Source organism: Erithacus rubecula (assembly GCF_903797595.1).
Source record: "Erithacus rubecula genome assembly, chromosome: 8".
Taxonomy (NCBI): domain Eukaryota; kingdom Metazoa; phylum Chordata; class Aves; order Passeriformes; family Muscicapidae; genus Erithacus; species Erithacus rubecula.
In genome coordinates, this window is record NC_136659.1 from 22,162,871 (window position 1) to 22,178,079 (window position 15,209).

Below are 15,209 nucleotides of genomic sequence, written 5' to 3' on the forward strand. Positions count from 1 at the left end.
CAGAGACCCCCCCAGCCTCGCCCGCAATCCCCGCCTTTGTCTGCTCAGGCGCGGCAGCTCCAGCACCACGGACAGCACCGGGAGCGCTGCGGAGGCGCGGGGCGGCCCTGCCCGCGCCGGGGGACTCGTTCACATGCATCCTCTGCCTGGGGCACCCGCCACAACCCAAAATGCCCCCTCCCCGAGCCCTCCTACCCCCGGGCCCCCACATCCATTTTTTCACCCCTTTTTTCTAGAGAAAACGCATCCAGGAGCCTCCGCTCCTCCGCAGCCTCCCCCTCCCCCCGTTGGCGAAGGTGGGAGGGACAGCACCCCCCCTCCCCGGTCTTCACCGCCGCCTCGGTGCTCCGAAGCGCAGCCCCCGGCTGGGGTCAGAGACGGGGAAGGAGGGCAGTCGGATCCGGAGCAGGGAGGGTCCAAGCAGCGTCTCCGTGGAACCGATGGCTGGGGAAGGAGGAAGGCGAGGAGGATGCGGGGGCAGGGGGGGGAATCCGACAGTCCTTCGCCTCCCCCGCCCCTCGGTGCGCGGACCCTTCCGTCCCCGGCGCCGGGGGCCCGGTACCTCCCTAGCGGTCCAGGCTGATCGTCCAGTGCTTGGACCCGTCTCCGCCCTCGCCTTCGCTCTTGAGGTCCTGGAAGAGTTGCGTGAAGTAGTGCGGGTCCGCGTTGATTCGCAGCATCTTGGCGCTGAGGCGCTGGATGATGCCCAGGCAGCGCTCCCAGAAGCGCCCCTTGTCTCCCTCCACCAGGAAGGGCTTGAGCGGGTAGGAGATCTCGTTGCCCATGTAGGAGTAGGCGAGATAGAGGCAGGTGAGGAAGGCGGCCTGCAGCTCGGCCTGGGTCCCGATGTCTTCGCCCCGCAGCGCTTCCCGGCACAGCAGGTAGACGAACACCAGATTGGCCGGGGTGATGAAGCCCTGGTCCTGCCAGCCCTGCAGCAGCAGCGAGCGGTCCACGCTGCGAAACCACGAGATGAGTTCGCCGGGGCTCAGCTCCTTCAGGCGGTAGCAGCGGCGGCACACGAAGTCCCCCAAGCAGCGCAGCAGCTCGCCGGTGGACGCCTGCACCACCACGCGGCGCGGAGACCCCGCGGGGCGGCTGCCGGCCGGCGGCGGCGGCGGCGGCGGCTTTCCCCCGCCGGAGCCCGGGTGCAGCTCCTGCGGCGCCGAGGGCACCGTGGGCACCGGCACGGCGAGCGGGCCCTGCTTGGCGCCCTCGGCCGGCCCCACCACCGACTTGCGCAAGTTCTCGCGGTTGCGCTGCACCACCAGCGGGTCGGGCTGGCCCGGGGCCCCCCCCGGGGCCCCGCCGCCGGGTTTCGGCGTCACCTTCTTGGTGCTTTTCTTCTTCTTGGCAGAGGCGGCCACCAGCCGCTTCCAGGTTAGCGCCGAGATGAGCACGCCGGGCCGCTTCAGCCGGCTCTCGCCCTTGCCCGGCACCCTTCCCGGCGCCTTCTCGGCCAGCAGCCCCCCGCCGCCGCCGCCCTTGCCCGAGGAGGCGGCGGGGGAGAGGGAGAGCACCGTGCCCATGCTAACGCCGAGCGGGACGGGCGTGCGGGGGCCGGGGCGCCGGCACCGCCCATATGAGGCCGGGAGCTGCGGGGGAGGCGGCCCGCACCGGGGCCGCGGTGCCCGAGGATGCTCCGCCGCGCCCGCTCTGGGCTCCGCGCCCGCCGCTGCAGCCAGCCGCGGCCCCGCCGCTCCCCGCCTCCCCCCGCCGGCAGCCAATCGTCGCCGCACGGGCCCCGGTGCGCCGCCCCTCGCCGGTGAGGGGCGTGGGGGGAGAGCGCGGCGCGGCTCTGCCCGGCGGCCGCCGCCCCGGCGTGACCTTCACCGGTGGGGCTCGTTCGGTGCGCCCGCCAGCGCGGACGGGCTGCGACCTGCGACGCTGTCACAGCCCCCCAGCCCTTTGTGTGGGTGACTTGGGAGGGAACCCAGAGGACAGGGGACGCGGGAAGAGTCTAGGGAGAGCTTCTGGTCTCGGCTGCTCTTGCCAAGTCCTGCTCTGTTTTCTTACCTCCAAGGGGAGGGATGAACCTTCCCAGATCAGCCGAGCCCCCTGGCCCAGTGGTACTAGGCATACACGGTGAGGAAGAAGAGCCTTTGAAAATGCTAGAGGAATGGCTGAAGAGGCGTGAGGATCAAGAACAGGTGCTCAGAGGGCGGCTGGAGAAGGCTCGGGGTGGGTGCAACGCTGACTGTGACTCGGCCGCCGACATGAAAGGTTTAGGCTTGGTAGCCCAACCTCATCTCTCCTGAGAACCAGCCCAGCCCTGGGCATGGCTCCATAGGGAGTCAGAAGGTGCCACGGAGGAGCACTCCCATGACCTGCTGTGCAAGTGTGGGGTCCTTCACCCACCCTGCCTCCTCCTGCTCCGCTGTGGAAGGGAGATTTACCACCAGGCTGAGAGTCACCAGCATCAGGCCAAAGTCAGGGACCTTGGAGAAATGGGATGAGACCACTGCCATGTTCCCAAGGCAAGACTTGCCAGTTCTGCTGCCCAAAGCTCCCAGACCCGCAGGAAAGAAGGGGAGGGAAGAGATGCTGCCCTTCTGTGTCACAGCAAATGGTGTGCAATAAACCAGCCACGTGCATGAGCATAGATGCTGCTTCTCCCTCTATGGATCAGAGCACGCCATAGGTGTTGCTGCCTCTCTGCTCCATGCAGGAAGATTCCCCTTGTATTTCTCATGAGCTGCAGCCCTCATTTCTATGATGGGTACCAGGCATCCATTAAGAGCAAAACATCCCAATTGCAGGGACTGCTCCCACAAGTGAAGCACTGAGAGAGGCAGCTGGAAAAGGTTTAAGGGAGAATGTCTCAAGGATGCATATTGGTACAGCATTTTATGTGTGAAATGATCACACGTCGTTGCCAGGATGTAGCTGCTGCCGGATGGATCCAGGCTAACAGGCAGTAATGAATTATCAACTGGGAGGAGCCAAACCAGCCCACCCTCTCCCCTCCCCACTTCCTCCTGCACTGCTGATGCTGGAGGTGTTTGCAAAGAAAGCACAGACTGGGGGCCATGTTTCAGGCTTCTAGACTGGCCTCCCGATGCCTGGGGATTGCCCCTCTGGGGGTAGAGGAGAGGCTGTGCCCTCCTGGGCCATGGCAGGGAAGAAGAGCAAAGTCTCATCCCACATATCCTGCACTGCGGTCAGCTGCCGTCCCTGCAATGGCATCTGCAAAGAGCAGGCACACAGACCCTCAGATGCAGAGGTTTGCTTTGGGAGTGGCCAGAACCAAAGTGGATCTGGGCCAGCATTACCTACTCAAGGCCAGCTTGGTCTGGGCTGAAGTAACCATGAGGATTTGGTAAAGGGGTACAAATACAGAGGAAGAAAATGAGGACAAGGTTCCTGATGACAATTAAGTGAGCACTTTTGAATATACATAGCTGATTTCAATCTAGCCAAGAAGATGGAGGAGCCCTAGGGGAGGAATAGGAAGGATCTTGATGTCTTTGCTCTCTTTGTGTGTTTAAGGATTTTTCTGATATGCACATGTGGTCTCATCAAAAACCCACAACTTTTTCAGGTGAGGAAGCAGAGACCTTTCTGCATACTACTTGCTCCTGTTGCGGTAAAATTGCTCTCAGATCACTTCACACCGAGCCTCCCCCACATTGTGTGAGCTCTCCCAAAGTGGCTTCCCAGAACTCATTCATAAAGGTTATTTGTATTTGGCAGTGATGAGCTGGACTTCACAGCAGCAGCCAGAGAGTTCCCCAGCCCTGGCTGGACTTGTGGTTGCTGCACCACTCTGCTCAGTGTGCGTGCACCTCCTACCACTCCCAAGAGGGGACATTTGGCTGAAGCCTCTTTAAAAATCCAGCTCAGGGCTGTTTAGTGATGCAGCTCAAGGCCTCAGCTATGAGCAGCAGAGTTGCTCCAGGGCATTATTCCCTTCCTGCTTGCAGCTTGTGTCCTGCTGCGGCAGCAGCTCTGGGGCAGAGGAGGTCAGCGGCCCCTACTTCTTCTCCAAGACAGCATTGCTGACTGTGGCAAGAGCTTCCTGCAAGCACTATGGAATTACCCAAGCCCCACAAGAACAGCAGGATGTTTCTTATCTGTGTAAAGAAGCAGCTTTGCAGCTTACATGGGAGGCAGCTGCACTTCCATGTGAAAGAGGAGGATCTTTTCCCCACTCTTTAGTTTTATTCTCCCGGCTCAAGCCCTGAGGCTGGCAGGCAATGATAGAGCACAAGCTACATCTTTGAGACCATCTCTTCTTGGCCTTTTTCTTGGTCAGCTGGTAGGGGGAGGCACAAAGCAGGAGGGAAGGGCAGAATTTCCCTTCCCCAGGGAATTTGGGTTTCTACCCCAGGCAGCAGGAATTACATGCCCCCAGATGACAGGGATGGATGAGGTAGATCTTCAGGCACAGTCGGTCTCAAAGCTCAGACTTCCCTTGGCTAAATCTTCAGGTATTGGTGGGGTGCATTTGAAGGGACCCTTTTGGCATACACAGATCCTCTGTGATTAAGGGTCACTCTAGCAGGGCAACACATACTTCAGTAACCTGCTAGCACCAACAAAGGGATGCTTTCTTGTCTAAGACCCTAATCTGGGCCATGTAAAGGGGTATCTCTGTCCTGAATGGGAATATCCCTGTTCCATATGGGAAGGTGGAGCACTCTGGTTCCCAGCACATCTCACAGGGCTCTAGGGATGGCGACAGGTGGGAAGACAGCAGCATCAGGGGACAGAAACTGGTGTAAAGCCAGTACTGTAGACAGTACTGCAAATAGTCTTTGAGAGAGCTGCAGGATCCACACAGTTCCCTGCGGGTTCCTGGCAGTTTGTTGCTCTGCTTCGCCTGACCTGAGCCTCCCACTGTATAGAGCTGTGCAGCTTTGTCTGCCTGGCTCAGGTGGGAGCAGCTCAGGCCTTGGCTAAGCTCATGCCAACTGTCACATCCTCTCCAAACCATCTCTGGCATGATGTTCCCATACTGGGGCTCTGGCTCAGAAATGCATGAGCTCTCAGCCTGGGACAGAGCAGCTCTCTCAGCACCCCCACAACATAAAAGGCATTTTGGAGGGTCCAGGGCCCCCTAGTCAGCTTCCAGGCTAGTGAGCTATTGGACACGGGCTTTGTGATGAGTCCTGGCTTAAAGCAGTTGGCACGTCCCCCTGCCTGCTCCAGAATGATGAATGGGCATGTGTTTGCTGGCTGGCTAGAGCTGTTCTTTAATAGCTCACTTGCTGTGCCGTGGTCTGTCTGTACTGGCAAAGGCAGGCAGGGAAGGGACCGTCTCCCTGGCAGCAGCTGGCCAGCCAGCTCCTGCCCTGCTTTACCCGTGGAGACAGAGCTCAGTCTTGGTACATCTCTCAGTGTGGGGTCTGACAGCCCTGAAGCTCCCCCTCCCCAGGCCACTCAGTAGACAGCTCCCAGCAGAAGATCTGGCTGTGTTGGGAGCCCTGGAGCTGGGTAGTCTCAGAGGATCTGGCTGGCAGGATGTCTGCAGTGCCCAGGGAGGAGAACTGGCTTGTGCTTCTGAGTGCCCCAGCCCAGGCATCTCTCCCTTTTCCATCCATGACTACCTTCCACCTGGCTCCTGTCCCCATCCCAGCCCTCAAGGGCAGGGGGCTAAAGCTGGGGGTCCACCAGAGCCTACCCTGCAATACCTGCTTAGTGTGGCTGAAGGAGCTTGTGCAGTCGGCCCTGGATTCCCACAGCAGAGTGAAGCAGCACAGTCAAGTTGAGCAGCCCTGTTGCAATCCCTGGAGAAAAGCTATTTTTGTCCTGCCATTTGCTGAACGGTGGTGATGGGAATGGCTCAGGGAGCTGGAGAAATGCAGCTTCTCTGGGTGGAAAACAGGCAAGGCAGAGCTGGGCTTGAATCCAGATGAAATCATGTCTCTGCTTCCTAATCTATGTGCAGAGAGATGGGTCCTAGCACTGGGATGCTGGTGGGAGAGGAAGGGTGGTCCTTGCTGACACAGGGGTGAGGATGTGGATTGATTGCCACCACAGCGATGCTTCCATCCCTCACAGGGCTGCTGCCACTAAAGCCCTTAGGGAAGAAGCTGTAAGCACTGAGTGGAACAGGAAGGAATAACTGGGAAGTACCAAGTATCGCCATGGGCTGCTTAAATGCCTGCCAGCATATCTGTAAGGTTTGGTGGCAGGAGAGCCGCAGATTGAGAGAGGTTGATGAAGGGCTAATTATCCTCCCTGCAACCAATTCCCTGCCTGCCTCCGCCCCCTCGGCTTTGGGAATAGCGGCTGTCAGGGGCACTGGCATAGCTGTGGGGACATTCCGCAGCTCTGAGGGTGTTTGTGATTCCTTCCTGCTCTCCGCCACCTGAGAAGACCCAGCACCTCCCAACCCGCCAGAAGCTCGGAGCATGCCTGGGGTCTCCTGGCAGTGAAACAGCTGTGAGTGAGCGGCTGAGGACTGTGCTGGGATGGAAGGGATGCCACAGGACGGTGTGCGTGCAGAGAACCCTGCGTGAAGAGGCCAAAGGGAAGCATCTGTGCAAGTATCTTCCTTGGCGGTCAGCAAAGATTTATCCAGGATTTATTCTGAGTGTTGAGACCAAGACCCCTGATTTCTAGGTTGGAGTAGTTCCCACACCTCCCTGGCTGGCAGGAGCCGAACAATCCAGTCCCTCGGGATTGCTTCCGTCTGGCAGGCAGGGGGCTGCCTTTATTTAACCTCTCCTGCAGGCACATGGAACGTTCAGTAGGTGAAGGGCAGGTTGTGGGGCACAGCTGGCTCTGCAGCAGCTCTCCTGCTGCTCCCTGCCCAGTCTGCGTGCGTGTGCAGATGCAGCTGCATACTTGCAGCAGCCTGTGCATCCACAGGTCAATGCTGCCTCAGCATTCCGAAGTGCTGGAGCATCCCAAGCGCTGGGACGAGGCTGCATGCCCTGGCTCTAATTCCCAGTGGTCACTGGGAAGGCAGAGCCATAAACTCCAGCTCTTGTGGCGCCTTGTCTCTGTGCGGCGGCCAAAGGGACTCGGTGACACTTGGGGGGCTGGCTGTCCACCAGGTGGAGCTGCGCCCCACATTTTGATGCTGCCGGGGTGGCCCTGGGCCAGCCCTGGTCTCTTCTTTTCTCTATCCTGGCAAGGAGGGACCTGGCTTTCCCCAGCCCTCCCGGTCATGCACACGGGCAAGCATGCACGTCATGTGCATATGCTCTGGTGACAAGTGCCATTAGCCCACTTGCCCAGCAGTAGTTGCCTGCTTGCAGGTAGACAGCGGATATTGACACAGTCTTTTGGAAGAATTCTCCCACTTGGGAGATTGTCCTCAGTGGTGTTCTGGTGTCACGTTTTTAAAGAGCTTGGGGCTAACTGCATGCACTGCACGGAGGATGGGGTGAGTCCCAGCCCCTGCCAAGCTCTTCATCTAAAGTGGATCTTTCCCATTCCAGTTGTGTGTGGATCCCTAAGGATGCCCTTACGTTCTGGAGCTGCTGCTGGGCATGCCATCAGCTCTGCTGTGCCCAGTGATGGAGAATTCCAGGCTGTGTGCCCCGTGGCCCTGTGCTCGAGGTCCGTCTGCTGGAGCACTGCTGCCCTGTGAGATCAAAAGGGCCATGAAGACCTCTGGGATAAGAACCTGCATTTGCCAGTCCCTGCACCAAGCACTGGCAGCCTGAAATCCAGCTGCCTCAGCTTTGAGGGGTTCAGGGGTAACTGTTTCTGTGATACCATAATTCCCAAAGTTTGACACCCACCAGACTCCTCACAGCCCTGGACCAGCCTCATGAAACTGAGACCTGGAAGATCCCCTGGTCAAGCCTTCCATATGCAATCCACCATACCTTCCTTTCTCCCCTAATGCTTGCCAGTCCCATGAAGGGTTCCTATCACTGTCTGTCCCTCCTCCTTCCAGGGCATCCCCAATGTAGGACTGGGAAGGCAGGATGCTGGAGAGGGTCTGTCTGCCCTTGGTCATGGCCAGACTGGGGCCTGGAGGAGAGTCTGCTCCTTGCCTGGTGGGATGCTGTCAAGCCTGGTCTGCGGTGGAAGCGAGGGAGGCAGCTGTACAGGAAATAATCATGGCTTGTTCCAAGATTAAATCACTGGCGGGAGTGCGAGAGAGGATAAAAGGAGCCGTCTGTCGTTAGAGGGAATATTAACCCGGCAGCGGCTCGGGAGGGGGGAGAACTTTATTCCTTGCACTTGCTGGCTGCCAGGCCCGCTGTGCACACAGGGCTCAGCACTGACAGCATCTCTCAGCAGGACATGTGCCCTCCCTCCCCAGTTCAGCCCATATCACGGGCCCTTTTCCCTCCCTGCTCCAGGCACGTAAGCTTCTCTGAGCAGGGCAGAAGAAAGATTTTCAGAGAAGCAGGGAAACTGAGGCAGGATTGTGCTGCATGTCTGACACCACATGGAGGCACCGAACCTCTCTGTCCCTCTGTACATTGCTCTTTGCCCTGTCCAGGCCAGATCTTCTCCCATTTCCTGTGGAGGAGCTCAGCATGGCACAAAAGGTTCTTGTTTGGTCTGGCCCTTATCAGGGACCTGCCTCGAGGCCCTTCGGCATGGGAGCTGGGCTGGAGCTGGAGCAGGTGAGGCCAAGGACCAAGGGACAGGGCAGAGGGAAAACAAGAGACCAGCTGCAAAGGGGTGAGCTGGCTGGGAGATAAGATAGAGGGAGAAATGCAAAATATGATGGGTGGCAGGCGGGAGGGAACGTGGGAAACTACAGGGCACCTTGGGTCAGCCCAGCTGGGAGACACACTTAGCAGGTCAAAACCTTTGGGAGTGCCAGCCAGCCCTGGTGACAACTCCCAGCACTGCTCATGTTCCCTCAGCCTTGGGCTGGGACCTGCCTTGTGAGTAGCTGAGATGGGACCCCAAGACCCCTGTGCCCTGGTGACCCTCAGCTGCTCCAGGGCTGTGTGGGGATGAGCACGGCCCTGGAGAGCTGTCACAGCCCTGCTGCTGGGGTTGCTGCAGGGAGGAAAACCATGTTCTCTGAGCCTGCTCAGGGCTGCATTTTACAGGCTCTCCTGTGCCAGGATAAACAGCCCCATGGGGTTCAGGGTTTGCAGCAAGTGGTTGATGAAAGCCTGTGGCCCTGTGCTTAGGACTTCCTTCCCTTTGAAGGAAGAGTCCTGGCAAGATCCCAAGCAAGAATATCTCAGTTCCTTCCCCCTCATATTTTCTTTTCCCTCACAACCCATTGCCTCTCCAGCTGAGGCCTGGGCTGAGGTAGGAAGATGAGCTATTCTTGGCTGCCTGGTCCAGCCTGGTGCTACCCAGCAAAGTCAAGCTGTTGCCCCCATGCAGGTTGAAGCCCTCAGTGTTCAGCCTTCCCACATGTGGAAGTCTGGCCGTGTGTAAACTACTTGAGCCTGGTCTGATTTTGCCTCACCAGCTTCCTTTATTAGCCTGCTTCTCCTCTGGGGGAAGTCATTTGAGAAAGGCCAGTGCTGTTGGGAGCAGTCAAGGCAGCAATTCCCCCCCCAGCACAGCAGAAACCTTCAGCATGCACAGTTGCCTCCTCAGCATCACAGTCAGGGCTGGCAGTGCCAAGGGATAGTTGCTGCTGGTTGCTGCCCATTCTTGGGCTCCAGATTTAGCCATTCCTGCTGTTCCCCCTCACTAAGGGAAGGCTCCCATGGCACTTGCTCCATGATACCAGGTGTGGCTGAGCTCTGCAGGGCTATGCACATATGTCCCCCAGCACCCCCCAGTAGCTCCCATCCCTTGTGCTCTGGACAGAGAGCCTGGAATGGATGGAAACCCTGCAAGCTCATTGAGAGATCACTGCAGGTTTGCACCCAGGGCAGGTTTGGCCCTGCTGCACACAAACCCCAGCAAGCAGCCGTTGCCAAGACGCTGCAATTTCCAGGCTGACATCAAAAGCAGCTGGGGATTGGCTTGCACACGCTCCCACACAGCACATCCTCTCTGTTTTATGAGTGATGTTTTACAACATAAGTGCTGCTATATTAAGCCATGCATCTAACTGGAAAAACAGGAGATGGAGAAGCAAAAGCAGCTACTTCAGTGCCCACAGATGCTTTAACAGTGTGTGAGTCCTCCTCCTGCTCGGGTTCTTGCCTACCTTTATCCCCTTGCTTGGCCTTATTGCAGGCAAGAGGCAGGCATGGGCACCTTGCCCCATACAGCTCGTCCTTGGCCTTTGAATGGGTTGTTTTCCTACCTGCTGAACTCCCCATCATCCAGGTCTGTTCCGGGAGTGGGCAGGAACAGCAAAATGGGGCCAGTCCCCATCTTTTGGGGCAAAACTGCAGGCTATCAAAGGCTTCAGCTGGCACCTTTCAGCTCCTAAGCAGAGGCTTCATATTTGGGGAAGGTCAGCACTGCTCACTGCCAGGTAGGTGGAAGGAGAAGGGGGCCTCCTTCCTGGTGGCTCTAGGAGGGGCTGCTCTCTGCCCACAGCTGCATGAGCACCTCTGTAACATCCCTGCACCCCGAGAGCCAGGGCAGTGCCCAGTTCTCTCTGTGGCCCTGAGAAGCAGTGGAAAGCAAAGGACTTGAGAACATGCTCCCTGGATAGATTCCTTATGACTCCCCAGGTAAGAATTGGCACAGAAAGTCTAGGTTTCCAACAACCCATAGCACTGGCCCCTGACCTGCACCCCCATCCCTTGTCCATGGGGCTGGGCAAAAATAGTGTGGCTGTTTTGTGCTCTACCTGGGGATGGTGGAGGAAGCAGTCCTTGGCAAGCCAGGACCCTTGCAAGAGAGCAGTAGAGTTGATTTATGCTCCTGACATTTCTCTCCCGGTCAGGCAGAGCTTTTAATAAAGAATGAGTGATTTATGGCTTCTTTTAAGCAGGAAGGAATGTTACCTAAGGCAGTCTGCCCCCAACACCCCTGCCTCTCTGTCTCACTGAAACCCTAGCATCTGGGCTTGCAGGAGGGGAGCAGCCATTCTCTCTGCTCCTGTCCTCTCCCAAAGTCCTCCCCACAGCCACGGTAGCCCCAGCATCCTGCCCCATTCCTGTCAGCAGCACCCCGGGCCCTGCCTAGGGATGCCCTGACACACTGCAGGGAGTGGTGCTGTATCCCCTCCAAACAACCCAGCCCTCAGCAGTGGGGCAGTGTGCAGTCCACAGGCCACCTCACACACAGCAGTGATTCCAGGAAGGCTGCTGTCCTGAGATCCCTGTAAGAGGAAGCCTGTGGTGGCTGGCCTGGGGACAGGATGACAGCTCCACAGCAGTTGTCATGGTTACTGGGTATTAATGGATGCAGGCATGACTGCTTCCCAGGGATGAGCAGCTCCAGAGGGAAAGGGCTGCCCTTAACCTGCCCAGCTGCAGCCATTTCCATGGGGGCTTGGCCATGGGGCCACCACCACACCAACCCCCAACTGCTCCAGACCCTGAGCCAGCTCTAGCATAAGCCAATTCCAAACCCAGAGGTGGAAGCAGCTTGCAACTGACAGAGCTTCTTGGAGTCTGAAATGATTCTGGGGTCTCCCAGGGCAGATAAGGAAAAGGATGTCTCCCCTTTCCCTCCCAGCCCTGCTAATTAGGGGCGGCTGGAGAAGGCCACAGGGCTGGGGGACGTGGTGGTCAGCAGGAACAGTGACACAGCAAAGCTGCAGGTCCCTGCCAGCCAGCCCCTTTGCCCTCTGGAAAGAGCTAATGAGTGAGGACAGGGGATAAGAGCAGGGGCGGAGGGAGCATCACCCAGACTAAAGCTGCCCCAAGAGGCTCCCAGCTGCTGATGAAGATAAAGTGCCCAGTTCCTTTTCTTCTACCAGTGAAATCTAATGGCTAAGGGGGAAAAATTGCTTTCAAGTGTGCTCATCTATAACATGGCCTGGGAGGCAGGGATTCCAGCAGGACTGGTGGCCAACTGAGACACTGATCTCACACTTCACACACGTGCACACACCCGTGCATGTGCAAACAGCCCTCCACAGGCTGCACCAGGGTGTGTGAAATACCCGCAGAGCACACTCACATCAAAAGCCCGTCTGCATCAAAACCGCAGCCGTAGGTGAAGGCAGGTGTTGAGCAAAACACCCCCTGCCCACACCAAGCACCTGCACCAGGCTGCCAGATCCCACACGTGCCCTAAAGTGCACGTGGCAAGTGCAGTGCAAATACAGGCACACGGCATGCCAGGAGCTTCTGCCCATCACCTGTGCTTGTGCACACACAAACACACATGTGAGCACACACACATGAGCACACACACACATGAGAGCACACACACACATCTGCATGCATCCTCACCCCCCTCAAGCCCAGCAGGTGTGCAAATGCTGCTGGTATTGTGGTGTTGTGTGACCACGGTGGGAGAGGGCAAGTGATGCCTGAAAAGACTCATGGGGGTGGAATTCCTTTAGGGTCAATCTAGTGTTTGATTGAATGTGTAAATAAATCTTGTTGCTCCTGTTGTATGTGGGAGACAGGTTTAGGGGGAAATGGGCTGGGGCTCTCCTGTGTCACGGATGGATGAATTTCTACCCCATCTCACCAACAGATTCTGTCCTAAGTCCTTCCCATGCCTGCAGCCCCTTCCCCCTGCCAGTGCCCAGCCATTGGAACTCTCCCTAACCTTCATCCTAACCCTGACTGCACAATATCTACAAGGAAAGAATCACACTTCTATCCCTGGCCTGGGAGCTCCTCTACCAAGAGACCCCTCCAAATGCCTGGAGCACATGTCAGGGGGAATGGGGCTGCATTTCCGAAGTATCCAAACCCAGTCTCTCTGGGAAGGATTCTCTACAGTCCTATGCTAAGTTAAACAGACTTGGGAATTCTCCCTGCCCCTGGGGACCTCTGTCATGGACAGCCCACCTCCAGGCTGTGAAATGCATCCTGCAAATGGACAGCCTTGTGCCAGATCCTGCTGGGATTGTCCCCAACCCAGACTAACTCCTAAACTGTGAGCAAAAATTGTCTGGATAACAGCAAGCTAGCCCAAGACAAAATCATAAAAGGACAGTGCTAAAAATTCCCACAGGGACAATCCCAGTGCTGTGCCTGGCAATGCCCTGGGACTGTTTGTTTTACCAGTGCAGATATAACCAGAGATTTCCACTGCTTTCCTCTGGAGGCTTTGAATTAAGTGGCCAGTTTACAGAGAGACAGAGAGGGAATAGAAGGTATGTGGAAGGGGAGCAGCTCCTCCTCAATATATCTGGCAGCTAAACATACCCTAGACCCACCAGAGACCCTCTAGGCACCAAAAGATGTGATTGCAGCTCCCCAGCCAAGCAGAAATGCTGCAGAGAGTCTGAATCTGGCCCTGTTGACACACCTCTACCTTCTTAGCATCATGCAGGGGTCATGCCTGGTCAGACCCTACTGTCTTGTTGCAATCAACTTCTCTATGACCTGGGCATGAAGGCTGGGAAGAAGTGCCCCACAAGCCTGGGGCAGGGCAGAGGGGAGCATGGATGCTGCAGGCAGCTGCATCACCACTCACTAGGGCTGGCTTGGGCAGGTACACCACTATCCCACAGTTCCTGCTGCTCCCAGCTGCTCCTTTGTGCCTCCCAGCTCCTGGTTATTAATTCAGATGGATCTGCTGGGCTGGGGGTAGTAAAAACCAGATGGATTTGCACATACACTCCAAGCAAATAATGGGAAAGGGGTAGAGAGGGACCAAGCTCAGTGATAAACTAGGGAAGGTATGGCAAGGAAGGCTGGGAGTGGCATGGGGACAAGAGCTGAGAACCAGGGATCGGGGGTCTGGGGCCAGGAAATAATAGCGGTGAGACGGGTAGAAAGAGCAAAATCAGAAGCTGCCCGAGGGTGCCCGTGGGCGGTGGCTGTGCGGTCCCAGCCGGCTCAGCCCCGCTGAGCTGCCCGCGCTCCTCAGCAGAGGGCAGTGGATGCACACGCACCTGCCCGCGCACCTGCCTGTGCACCCCGGGCACCCGCACCGCCCGTGTGCCCCGGACACGGCAGCGCAGACCGGCTCCCGAGGCTCCCGGCGCTGCCGGCGGGCTGAAGGAACCGCCCGCATCCCTTGAGGGACCAGCGGCTCTGCCAGGACTGGCAGGCAAGGTCTGCAGGGACTGGCAACATTTCCGCGGGGCAGCCAGCGAGGGTCTCTGCCAGCACATGCCATTTTCACCGGCGGCAAATCAAAGTCCTGGGCAGCAAGGATGTGGCCATAAAGGCAGTCCCGAGGCTGGGAGGGACAGGGAAACAGTGGACTGTTAAACTGGAACCCGTCCTCTATGCACAGGGGGAGGTGAAGAAGTGTCTGCATGAGTGTGGGCAGCCTTCTGGGTCAGTGAGCCCTGTCAGAGTATAAAGGGATTCCCCCTATAGCTGTATAAGCAGAGTTCCTCACAGTTATGCCAGGAGCAGCACTGTGACCATATAAGCAAGGACACTATAGCCGTCTAAGGCATCAAGATTCCTCCTCCATCTGTGGGAGAGTCCCCTGTGCCAGCCTGTGGGACACAAAGCACCATCCCCTCCCAGCACATCCAGCTTCTCCTGGTATTCCTGGCCTCACTGTCTTGGTGCTGGGAAGAGAGAGATAGAGGGCAGGCCTGGCAGCTGTGGAACATTCAGGCCAGATGTGGAAGGTAGCTGCAGCAAGCCATGAGGAGGCTGCTGAGCTGTAGGCCTGTACTTAGCCAGCCACGACATGGCAAGGGAAGAAAGGACATTCCTCCCTCAGGAACAGTTTGCACACATGATGTCATCCCCTCGATATTAGGGGGGAAGCCACAGAGAGGGTGTTCCCAGACCCCAACCCCACCACTCCTCTTCAGGCCAGGCTGAAGGGTAGTGGGAGTTGGGCAAGGAGGAGGGGTCTTGTGGGATGCTGCCTTTGCCATCAGATCCCCTAGTCTGTGTCACTCTCAGCCTCTCAGTTTGCTGGAAGTGTAGGAGCTATCCTGGCCTGGATTCAGCCAAATCAGCACTTTGGGTTGAGCCCAGCTGTCACTGAGCCCAGGCTATGGCTGAGCATGCCAGAGCCTCACCAGATGCTGGGGTATGTATGCCTTTGCTGGCCATCCACTTGTGGCTTTCCTGGGTGATGGGGAAGCCTGCAGCAGTGCTGACTGGAAGAGATTCCCAGCCCCTCCTGTCAGAGGCTGTTGTCTGCCTTGCCAGGAGAGGCATGGTTTGAGGAGTTTCGCTCACTGTCTCTTCCTTGGAAAACCCTCCCAGGAGAGATGCCTGCACAGCCCCAAGGTCCTGAGACCCTACTTGGATGGAAGAGTCCTCAGCTGGGGCAAGGCACTGAGCCACTCCATGCTGGGCATGGGACATGCCCTC

General features: G+C 57.6%; 1 protein-coding gene across 1 annotated transcript; it reads right to left on the minus strand.

The window, feature by feature from the left end:
* Positions 1-208: 208 nt before the first annotated feature.
* Positions 209-1,682, minus strand: CDK5R2 (cyclin dependent kinase 5 regulatory subunit 2). Its single transcript, XM_079311676.1, has one exon. It carries the CDS (start codon positions 1,527-1,529, stop codon positions 567-569), a length of 963 nt encoding a protein of 320 aa, XP_079167802.1. The 5' UTR covers positions 1,530-1,682; the 3' UTR covers positions 209-566.
* Positions 1,683-15,209: the final 13,527 nt, after the last annotated feature.